Source organism: Magnolia sinica, chromosome 5, assembly GCF_029962835.1.
Source record: "Magnolia sinica isolate HGM2019 chromosome 5, MsV1, whole genome shotgun sequence".
NCBI lineage: Eukaryota > Viridiplantae > Streptophyta > Magnoliopsida > Magnoliales > Magnoliaceae > Magnolia > Magnolia sinica.
In genome coordinates, this window is record NC_080577.1 from 105,518,078 (window position 1) to 105,530,090 (window position 12,013).

Here is a 12,013-nt window from a genome sequence, read left to right on the forward strand (position 1 = left end):
CCGCTTGTACGCCGGACATATCCGGCCATCCACACCCTAGGAACGGTACACGACAAAGGGGACTACCTATCCACGTGGACCGGGGAGCCTGCTAGGGTTTCCCTTCCCTGCTCCGGAGGTAACGGTAGGTTTTTTGGCGGTAAAAAACCCGCACTCTCGATACGTGTCGATCTCCCATTGGTGTGAAGATGTATCTTGTCGGCTATACATAAACTACACATGCCATGCCATACATGTCATATTCCATCTTTTCCCGCGCGCGAGAAAAAAAGGAGGGAAGAGAGGAGAGAGAAAAGAGGGTTTTTTTTTTCTTCCTCCTCCCAAAACCCTAATTCTGCATTGGAGATCCTCAGCTGGTGATCGATTGGAATCCGATCTTTATTTTCCGGCAACGATTTGCTGAAAAGATCGAGATATCTTGGCCATTGATCTGAAATTAGAGAGATTTCGGGGAGATCCATTGGCTCTCAGCCTCCCGATCGCTTTCCCGCGCTTTTTTTCTGTCTTCCCCAGATTTCAGGTATTTTTCTCGTTTGATGGCAGTAGTTTGGCTCGGCTTTGTTGGAGATCTGGTTTGAGTCGATGAGTCCGGGCACTTTGAAGATGGACAATGTTAAGCCGTCGATTTCTTCGAACAATTCGACTTCTGATGAGAATGGCGCGATCGAAGCTCGGTTCGCAGATCTGTGCAAGGTTTTTCATTTTTTCCTTAAATTTTCTTGAGTTTTTGTACTTTTTTTGGTGGTTTTCTTGAGCTGAAATGGAGATCTTGTAATAGTCGGGGCTGTCGCTCGATGAAAGCATATCAAAACAAGCCATGATTCTTCTCAAAGAAAGCAAGCATCTCCTGTTAGCGAACATGTCGGCGATCGGCAGCGGCACCGTATGTGTCTTCTTGATCTTTTTCTTTCTTCTTCTATCTTGTGTTTTTGTTTCAATGGTTTTGATTGGATCTTGTGATCGCAGCCTGAAGAGATCGAACGGTTCTGGTTTGCTTTTGTTCTGTACTCTGTTAAGAGATTGAGTGAGGGGAATGCTGCAGGGAAACTGAAACAGGAGAATGAAGAGAGTGGATTTAGTTTATGTCAGATATTGAGGGCTGCTAAGCTGAAGTATGTTATATGTTTATGTTTTTGCAATATAATCATTTATTTTGTAGTAAATATGCAGTTTTTTCTCTTGGAATTTATATAATTTTGGTTTCTGTTTTCAAAGTGTTGTGGATTTCTTCAAAGAGATGCCACAGTTTTTCCTCAAGGCGGGCCATGTTCTGAGCAATTTGTACGGTGCGGATTGGGAGAAGAGGCTTGAGGTAGTGCTAGATGAAGAATAGTTTGAGCACTTTCGTTGTTGTTCTGCTATATGCTAATTTCTGAGTGCTTTTTGGTTTTTTCTATCAGGCGAAGGAGTTGCAGGCGAATTTTGTGCATTTGACTCTTCTAAGCAAGTAAGAATCTGCCGATTTCATTTTTCCTCTATTTGGGGTTAGCTCGAGCACTTCGTGCCTATTTTTAAATGGCGTCCATTTATGATTGAAGTTCATTCCTGTGAATTAGAGCAATTTTTGTTTCCCTGTCTTATGATTGTTGTTATGGGTATTTGTCAAAACTAGGTTGGCTTCCTTGCCATCTAAATCTTTGTTTTTTTCACAATAACAGCATCTGTCAAATGAATATAAACAAAATAACATCAATGAAGAGGCATGGATCCCCAGTACAAATAGGAATTCTAAGAAACCTCTTTGTTCTTTACCATACTCTCCACTATCTGCTCACTTCAAACAGCACGTGATCAAAAGAAACAAGAAGATCTACACTAAGTCCAAAATATGCTCAAGGATGTCAGTAAGTCTTCCATGGACTCAAGTATTTCTTATCAACACGAATCATGTTTGGTTTGTTACCACTTGCTACTTATATAACTAGTTAAATTTTTTTTCCCTGTGGCTATTACTTCGCATTTTGCTCAAAATCTTGATTATTGAAAATAGGTCTAAGGGCCATATTCTGCGGAGTGGTATTGCCGCCTTGCACCAAAACTAAGTTCAATATAAGTGGATGCATGGGTATTTTGTTGGAAAATGTTATTTCTTATGGATAATGTTGATCAAGGTAACTTGCGAGGATTCTAATGTTTATTGTTCTATTTAAAATTATTGCTTCGTCTATTGCTGAATTTAAGAATATTTGGCAAGAAATTACTTTGGAGTGAGTGCGAGGTTGCTGAAAATTATGTTTTGTCACTTGGGTTGTAGATTGTGTGAAGAAATTTTGGAACAGGGTCATGGAGTTGGTTATAAACTCTAGTGAGAATTTTAGGAAATAAAGATGCATGAGGTTTTAAGCATGATCTTTTTAAGATTCATGAGAAGCTCCTTCTTGAAGTATTTAAATGTTTAAAACATGAATTAATTCTTACAGCATTACCAGTTTCATTAACGGCTTAAAGGTTGCCATATTAGGTTTCGTTTGCTAAGTTTGTCCATCATGTGGCATTGGGGCATTTGTAGTCATTACATCGTTGTTGGCTTGGACTTTCTCATGTTGCTTTCCTTCAATCATTTCTGAAATGAAAACCAAGTTAACATTAGCTTGCAATTATTTTGTGACACCTAGGTACTACAAACGTGCATACCGGGACTTCTTCTCCACGATGGATGTAAATGGTGATAAACCCTCTACTATTGCCGGCAATGCAGGCTATGTGTCTGATTATCATCGTTTTGGCTGGTTGCTGTTCTTGGCACTACGTATACATGCATTTAGCCGCTTCAAGGACTTAGTGACCTGCACAAATGGTTTAGTTTCAATACTGGTAAGTTGCATGTTACATGCTACTTAGTTTTTCTTAGGGCAAAGCTGCTGTGGTTACATAAACATTAGTTATCCAGACTTGGATCATAATGCACTCAAGATGTGCCTAATATATCGTGACAGGCTATCCTGATTCTTCATGTTCCTGTACGCTTCAGGAACTTTTCTCTTCGTGATTCCCCAGTCTTTGGTAATCATTTTTCTATGCTGTGCATGCATATCTTGACTATCTTTTGGTCTGTTTTTGAGCATTGCATTGTTTCTTTGACATTCCAGCCGGTGAATTTGCTTTGTTCTTTTCTTTTCAGTTAGGAACAACAAGGGTGTGGACCTCATTGCATCGCTTTGTATCATTTATCATACGTCAGAAGATGAATTGAGGAGAACAATGGAGAAAGCTAACAATTTAATTGTGGATATTTTGAAAAAGAGACCTCTTTTGGCTTCAGAGTGTAAAAATGAGAACCTAGACAATATTAATACAGGTCAATTTGAATCCTTCCAGGCATATCATGGTGGTTATTTTGTTAATATTGTTAATGCTTCCACTATCCCTTCTCCTAAAACATCCAATCTTTTTGGTGCAGATGGTTTGACTTTTTTTGAAGGTCTGTTGGAAGGGGAATCTTTGTCATCAACTCTGCTAATCCTAGAGAAGGATTATGATGATGCAATTCGTAATAAGGGTGAAATTGATGAGCGCGTGTTTATTAATGAGGAGGATAGTTTACTTGGTACTGGAAGCTTATCTGGAGGTGCTGTGAACATCTGTGGTTCCAAGGTTTGTGCGAAAGGCACCTTATGAGCTGTGACCTTTCTAAATCATTGGAAAAAAAAATTCAATTCCCTAACATGGTTATTTTCTGATTTGTGCAGCGGAAGTTTGATACAATGGCCTCCCCAGCAAAGACAATAACAAGCCCTCTATCTCCCCCATGTTCTCCTTCCGTCTCACCTGCAAATGGCAGCTTGGTTGGTGCTAACTTGAAGATGGCACCTACGCCAGTAAGCACCGCAATGACGACTGCAAAGTGGCTTCGGACCATCATATCTCCACTTCCTCCAAAACCTTCACCAGAACTGCAGCGGTTCCTTTCATCATGTGACAGGGACCTAACTAACGATGTTACACATAGGGCCCGGATAATATTGGAGGCCATTTTCCCAAGCAGTCTTGGAGAACGATGTGTTGCTGGAACTCTGCAGAGTGCTAACCTGATGGATAATATATGGGCAGAGCAGAGAAGAATGGAGGCTTTGAAGTTATATTACAGGGTTTTGGAAGCAATTTGTAAAGCAGAATATCGTATTTTGCATGGTAGCAACTTGACCTCTTTACTAACCAATGAGAGGTTCCATAGGTGCATGCTTGCTTGTTCAGCAGAACTGGTTTTGGCTACACACAAGACAGTTAGCATGTTGTTCCCTGCTGTTTTGGAGAGAACTGGTATTACAGCCTTTGATTTGAGCAAGGTGATTGAGAGTTTTGTGAGACATGAAGAAAGTCTTCCAAGAGAGTTGAAGCAGCATTTAAATTCTTTGGAAGAGCGACTATTAGAGAGCATGGCATGGGAAAAGGGCTCCTCATTGTACAATTCTTTGATTGTTGCCAGACCAGCCCTTTCTGCTGAAATTAACCGTTTGGGATTATTAGCAGAACCAATGCCATCATTAGATGCAATTGCATTGCACCATAACATTTCCATTGGAGGATTGCCACCTCTGCCTCTGAAAAAGCATGAGATCTCACCAGGTGATTATTTGTTCTCCTCAATTGAAGTTCCAAAGTCTGTTCTCAAGCATATGTGCATGTTGATCATGGAGCATCTTGTTTCTTCTCATGGATCTGTACGACTTTATCAATCTAATTTGAACTCAGTGTTACATTTTGTTTTTATTCATACTAAATATGTGGAAATTGAAGATGGGGGTAATTATGCTTTTCTGGAGCTGATTTTGATTGTTATGCATTCGATCTTTCTTCTTAGATTGGCATTGTCATGCTAAAACTTGTTGAGAAGCCTGACTTTCCTATGCATTCTGTTTTTTCTAATTAGGTTTATGGTTGTGTAGATGTTTCCTAGTTGGCCCACATTTTTAATGAATTTGATAGTGCTCAATTATAAGGAAATTTGTGCTGGTGAGAATTATTGTCCTCATCCAGGATTGTTCATTGTATAAAAGACAAACACAACTTCTTTTGCCCCTTTTTTTGGAAAGATAAAAGAAAAGACTTCTTTTGCATTCTTCGCCTATATGATGTAGGTAATTTCACGTGTTAGGGGATCCCGTTGGTTCTACCCTCAATGGTGCTCATCTTAAGGACTATTATATTCTCCTGGATTGAGCAGCTTGAATGTTGTTTTTCTATTAAAATCTGAGTTGTGGATTAATTTCTTTGAAATTCATGATATGATGTGGTTTTTGTATTAAATTCTGATTGGTTCTGGATTAATTTCCTTGAAATTCATGATATGATCTTGCAGATCGCAATGGCGATGCCAGGTCCCCAAAGAGAGTGTGTGGTGAATATAGGAGTGTGTTGGTAGAACGCAATTCCTTTACATCGCCGGTGAAGGATCGTCTACTGGGTTTTAACAGTCTCAAATCAAAGTTACCACCTCCTATGCAGTCAGCTTTTGCAAGGTAATGGCATTCAAAAGAATCTTTACCACGGTAAACATATGATAACCTCCTCCCTGACAATGTCTTGACATCAAATGCTCACTTGCAGCCCTGCACGGCCAAATCCTGCAGGAGGAGGGGAAACATGTGCTGAGACGGGAATCCATGTCTTCTTCACCAAGGTACAGTCACTCCCATTAATCCTCTGAAGTACTCTTTTAAGCCTTTGATTTTTGTTGGTGAAAAGGAAATTACCCTAGCCTTACATCTGATACTCTCAGATTCTTACACCTACTGATATGCTTAGATTCTGCTTATGGCCTATGATTTGATCTTGTGCTTAAATATTGATCGTTGCTTGTTGATCTCCCTCTCTTTCTACAGTCTACATGCACACACACCCACATCTTTATCTCTATGTTTACACACTCTGACCTTGTTTTGTTTTCATAGATTGCAAGGTTAGCTGCTAACAGAATCAAGAACTTATGTGAAAGGCTACAATTGTCTTTGCAAGTCAGGGAGAGTGTTTATTGTCTGATGCAACAAATCCTTAATCAGCAGACTACTCTTTTCTTCAATAGACATATAGACCAACTTATCCTGTGCAGTGTCTATGGGGTTGCCAAGGTCTGTTTACACACTAGTGAAATTTATGTTTTATTTTTCATAATAATTTATCTGTTATGTTTTAAAAATTTCTTCCATCCTTTCTGAGTTGACATTGCCACTTACAGATTTCTCAATTAAGCCTTACCTTCAAGGAAATCATCTACAACTACAGAAAGCAACCACAGTGCAAACCACAAGTTTTTCGCAGCGTCTTTGTAGATTGGCCATCAACAAGCCGCAATGGGGTATTTTGCTTGACTTGTAATATTTCAGCATGACTCTTTTAATAGAGTCTAAGCTATGGTATACTTTGGTAACAGAAAAAAGGCCTGGAGCATGTTGATATTATTACATTTTACAATGAGATATTCATTCCAGCCGTAAAGCCCCTGCTGGTGGAGCTTGGCCCATCTGGATCTACTCCTAGAAACACTCGGGTTCCTGAAGATAATAATAATGTTGAGGGTATGCTCTGCTTGATTACCTAGTCAGCACATTCCTGCCATTTTCTTCCTCTAAAGCTGCTTGCAAACAAACCATTGTCTGAGATACTTCTGTTGCAATGCATAGGTCAATGTCCAGGTTCCCCTCGGATATCTCCATTTCCAAGTCTACCTGACATGTCTCCCAAGAAAGTCTCTGCAGTGCATAATGTCTATGTGTCTCCTTTACGATCATCGAAGGTACATTTTCTTGTTTATTTTTGGCTGCCTTAGTAGGGTTTTTGCTAGCAGTATGACTATCTTTCAGGATGCAAGTTATCTAATCTCTTAGGCAGTAGTCCCGTGCGTTCTTTTTCCAGCCATCTTCTGAATTTTCTGGTTATTTGGGGCCAATTAGCATCCTTTACTGCTATTTAACTGTTCATTGTGTATAAACATTGTCTGGTTATGTAAAATGTTGACAACGGACACCCTTTAATAAATACCACCTGTTTTAGATTTGCTTTTTGTTGGAGAATGATGTGTAATTCGATTGTAGCTGAGTGCTTCAGTTCTTTAAGTGTTAAAAGAGACCTATTTTATACCTACACAATTTATTTGATGCCTTATCTTTTTCGGTCCAGTTTCACTTTTTGTTTTTCATGCATGTGTTGGTATTTCTTGAGCCATTTCCAAGTCTTGTGCCAGGTCATTAATATTATGCATCAAATAAGGTTAATTGTGCATCTGTTAAGTGATGCCTTTGAGTGCCTAGTATCTTTAGGTTAGCATTTTCGTTTGGATACTATACACACCATATGTAGTTTGATTTTTCTCAAAATAAGATGCTTATCCTTGCAAGTTGCAAATGATTTACAGGTGTTTTAGGGTTATGGCATGCCGCATGTATGTAGGATGTGTATTCTTAATTTCGAAATACTAAAATGTTGGGGTTGTGCCCAAGAAAACTAACATTACATTACCTTTTACCTCGGTTGTGCCCAGGAAAGCTAATGTTACATTACCTTTTACCTTGGTTGATGCATGATGCATCCACTCATTCATTAGCCTCATTAATGTATATGGAACATGGTTATTGATATGGGTTTGAGAGGGATTCTTCATGTTGTCCTTGGGCACATGAGATTGGACACAATAGCCACTGACCAAGGGGGAATTATGGGTCATGGATCTCAGTACCTTGTTGACCATGACCACTTGCAGGTTCTAGGATAAACCTGTGTTTACTGATGTTAGTCATCTTGTGTCAGGGGACTGACTAGGTGTTAGTATGGATAGTCTCTACCGTCAGGTATGACCTTGGGATTAGTGTGCCTTGGCGCTGTTAGATTTTTCAAAACACAGAAATTCCATGTTGGAACATCCTAAGGATCTCCGTTTTGATAATCCCATGTTTCTAGAAACCCAATAATACGCAGAATTAAACCCATACTTGTGTACGTAAAACCCGTCAAATTTGCAGCTGCTGATCTTTCAAAGTAGTAAATCTCTCCCTGACCCATCCCATATGGAGGAGAAGTGGATAACTTTTATGTCAGCCCACGGAGTAGGACAGTCGGCCACGTAGAGCCCCCACAAGGTGAACCCCACATGCCCCTAGTGTGTGCACGTGTAAGGTGCGTGCAACCCACTCTCTCGTTGGCTCTTCAATAGGGGATGCTCAAGGGAGAGTTGCTACCATGACCCTGCACTTGTAGAATAGAAGGGGTGGTTAGCATTACCCCTTCATGTCTGTATGGTTGTACGACTGGCTGTACAGTGGGCCCCATGTCTGATTATAGCTTTTCTTCCTTAATTTTTTCATCATGCGTCCATGGATTTCTTTTGACAGCTAGAATTAAAATTTATAAGTCTTAAGTTTGGGCCAACTAAGATGTGATACAAGTTGTAATCTATAATAAAATAGAAATTATAGAACTTCTACAATCCGAAAACGATCAAACGTGATCATCTACATACAACCGTATAAACTAATAATTTTCAAAATTAATAATCAAATCATCACCAAATCTGGAAATTTGTAGGAAAAAAATCTCGTGTCCCCATCTTACAATCATGGCCTTGCACGTGTAGGTGTACATGCACATTGATGGGCCACTATACATTGGTGGCATTTATTGGAAGGTCACGTGTGGGGCTCATCCAGGCTGGCGGGTGGTGCCACATGTTCAACCCGCTTGTGATGCGTGTGGGGCCTTCAAATACATGTTCTTGCCCACGTGATCGACATTGTTAATTGTTAGATTTCCTTTGATCATGTGGTTGTAGGCTCGGCCATGCTACAATGGAAGTGGGAGGATGGTCTAACGCTGGACACTTCGCTACGTGGATGCCCAATTAATCAGATGTCTGGACAATAAATACACTTTGGATGATGATGATAGCTTGAAACTTGATTGGACCATGTCTCATTCATCTTAGGTCCGTCTGACCTAAAAAATTTTCACATAGAAGTGTTTTTCGACATGATGGAACTACTGGATGGAATAAGATCTGATGGCAGGTGTTTAGATTTGTCTAAGATTTAATTGGACTGTTGAAATTGTTTTGGACTGAGCTCACTCGTTTGAGATCAGATTGGGTTGAAACATCATCCCCTGCCCAATGATGATGTGCTGAACACATCTTAACAGTTCAGATTGGTTAGCGGGAAGCCCAATCTTGTGTTTTTGACAATTCACCCATATTGTGCACAGGACGATGTTATGCAATCTATCATGGTCTTTTAAGGCTTAAACATAATTAATTCCATGCATATGATTAGACTTGCATCTAATGGCCATGCAAGAAGTTGTCCTAGTCATATGCATAGATGTGCTACACAATGTATGGGAGAGAACAAGATAGTTCGATCAAATGCCTTGAAGTCATGCATGTGATTAATGAATATGCTGAAGTCATGTGTGATGATGTGAATGTTTTCTCTTTGAGAGGGTGTGCATTGTGCACCACAACCCTAGTGCATACTCCCGCAAACCCAACCGTATGCGTGTGCATTGACACCATAACTTGGTGACACTCTTGTTTGCTTGCTGCTTATGAGGAGTTGGAGTAGATATATTGAGGGGGCTTGGTTTTGACTCAGTACCTAGACTGCGTAAAATGCATTCCATAGCTTGAGGTACGTTGTGTTCCACAAATTAATTAGGCATTCATGTAGTGAATATCAGTCATCCAAAATACCTTAGGCCCTTGTTTAATCATAATAACCTGATCTGATAAGTATTAGGCCTCTGCAAGTGTTTAATGATTGCTTAACATGTGGCTATGATTTGTATGAATGTGAGATAAACTATTCCATACTGTCAAACTAACTTGTGCATAGACACACGAGCAACTGTACATGTTTGCAATACATTGCAAATCTTAAGCAAGGTCGGGGTGCCAAGGGAAGACGAACATTACATATATGTGGGGCCGGATAATAGAATTCAGGTACCAGTTGTGGCGAGGGTGGTAATGAAATTTTGGTGGGAGGAACAAGTCTTGTAAGAATGTTTATACAGTCTTGTTATTAGGAGAAATCTGATATCCATATCTAAACTCTCTTAGCAAGGATAAACCTTCACTTTGGAACAACAGTCCAAATCCAACATGGAAAGAAGGTTTTGGCATATGGTGTGCTTGTGGATGGGCTATACCTGATGATTCTCAGTCTGCCTGATTACCTCCACTTAGCCCATGACTCATGGTGCCCTAATCCTAGGATCTAGGAAGAGAGCAAGAGAAGACAAGACATCTCTATACTATTGTCATCTTCGTCTTCGTCATTCCAAGGAAGACAAGCTTAAGAGGTTAGTGAATGACGGGACTATTCCTGACGTTCAAAAAGGATTTTTTTTTGCCAAAATATGAAGCTTGTTTGCATGGGAAGATTGACAAGATGCCATTCTTAAAGGGAATAAAGAGAAACTAATAAGCTCCTCAAGATGGTGCAGACTTATGCATGTGGCCTGCTCAATGTCAAAGTGAGGAGGGCACAAGTATTTAATCACGTTCATTGATGATTATTTCCGGTTTGGTTACCTCTTTCTGGTACAAAACAAGTTGGATGTCTTTGACACCTTCAAAAGGTGTAAAGGTTTGGTTTTAGAAACAGCTGGAAGGAAGTATTAAGATCTTGAGGTTGGATTGAGGAGAGTATGGATCAAATGAATTCACGGAATTCTTAAATAGAGGGAAGTTTCCTCCTTTACCTGTACTTACATGGCTCCTGCTGTAGGTTCATCTAGTATTCAAGCATTCAACCTCCCACTACTTCAATACACGCGGCTCCGTTTCGGCCAGCAACTGCTCCGGCAGCTGCCTAGTCCCTGCTGTTAGACTGGAGTTGGTATCTTCTTGCCCTTGCCCAGTCCCCAAGGAGTCCCTTGGCCACTGATGATTGGACACTGTCAAAATTCACTTTCGGAGAGATCAGATTTATAACTTCTTGTATAGATCATGGTAGTACATGAGCTTTTGATTTTAATGCGGTGCATTTCAGGAACTTTCGATATATAATCCATAAGGCTGATTTCAGAGCAGTACTGTAAAGAATAACCCATGAAGCTTTGCTTTGTTCTAATGCCTAAATTTACCGCATCTATTGCTATTTAGCTCATCATGTTAAAACTGACCGTATGCTATCTTGACAGATGGATGCTTTGATTTCAAGCAGCTCTAAGAGCTACTATGCTTGTGTTGGCGAGAGCACTCATGCTTACCAGAGCCCCTCCAAAGACCTGACTGCGATTAACAACCGCTTGAATGGGTAATGTTACCTGGACATGAACAATGTTGAAAGCTGGGCTAGAGATGAGCACGACTTGAAATCCTCACAGTGAGCACTGAGAGTGGTTGTTGCATGCACACTCTCCCCTCCCCACCATTTAAAAAGGCAGTTGGCGATAATCTAGTAATCATTTCATCGTGCAAATATAAATTTAGAATCCCGCTTGCTGTTGTTGAATGGTGGAAGATACGTGCACACGGACTCTCGGTGCACGGTGTGTGCACAATCTTATCTTTTGTCTATAGATTGGATGCTGATGTTCTTTCTTTGTTTCCATTTTTACCTCCTTCCCTAATCAGTCGGAAGGTCAGCGGCAGGCTCAACTTCGACGATGTCGGCTTGGTCAGTGATTCGCTCGTTGCAGGCAGTCTCTACCCTCAGCAAAATGGCAGCTCTGCCTCGTCGTCGACGTCTGCTGTGGCTGCCTTGAATGGACCCGTGAAATGTGAGCAACATGACCCATAAACCTTCTCGGGGCGTCATTATCGATAAATTGTATGTAGAGCTGTTATAAATATATATGCTAAAATTAGATCAGTTCAAACTAACATAATTTAATAAAATCTTGTGTCCTTGTGCTGTTGTTGAGGTTGTTGATTTTCTTTTATATTTGAATTTCAAGAGGCTGTGTTTTATTCACTGCTGTTGATATTTGTATATATGGTTAATCACGGCCATTGTGCTATGTACTGTTTGCTGGAATCTGCTTATGAAGTCAATTCTCATCTTATTTGTGTTTTTGGTCC

At 40.2% G+C, this 12,013-nt stretch overlaps 1 protein-coding gene across 1 annotated transcript; it reads left to right on the forward strand.

Annotated features, from left to right (window-relative positions):
* Positions 1 to 240: 240 nt before the first annotated feature.
* Positions 241 to 12,013, forward strand: LOC131246559 (retinoblastoma-related protein). Its single transcript, XM_058246820.1, has 18 exons — positions 241 to 693; positions 779 to 883; positions 967 to 1,112; positions 1,216 to 1,312; positions 1,401 to 1,447; positions 2,616 to 2,814; positions 2,937 to 3,003; positions 3,122 to 3,298; positions 3,401 to 3,594; positions 3,690 to 4,566; positions 5,300 to 5,459; positions 5,548 to 5,620; positions 5,892 to 6,068; positions 6,176 to 6,295; positions 6,371 to 6,515; positions 6,621 to 6,733; positions 11,131 to 11,246; positions 11,567 to 12,013. Exons 1-18 carry the CDS (start codon positions 583 to 585, stop codon positions 11,730 to 11,732), a joined length of 3,090 nt encoding a protein of 1,029 aa, XP_058102803.1. The 5' UTR covers positions 241 to 582; the 3' UTR covers positions 11,733 to 12,013.

Coding starts and splice junctions, on each gene's coding strand:
- LOC131246559 (XM_058246820.1), top strand. CDS start 583: ATGAGTCCGGGCACTTTGAAGATGGACAATGTTAAGCCGTCGATTTCT. Junction 694..778: donor GGTTCGCAGATCTGTGCAAG/GTTTTTCATTTT, acceptor ATCTTGTAATAG/TCGGGGCTGTCGCTCGATGA. Junction 1,313..1,400: donor ATTGGGAGAAGAGGCTTGAG/GTAGTGCTAGAT, acceptor TTTTTCTATCAG/GCGAAGGAGTTGCAGGCGAA.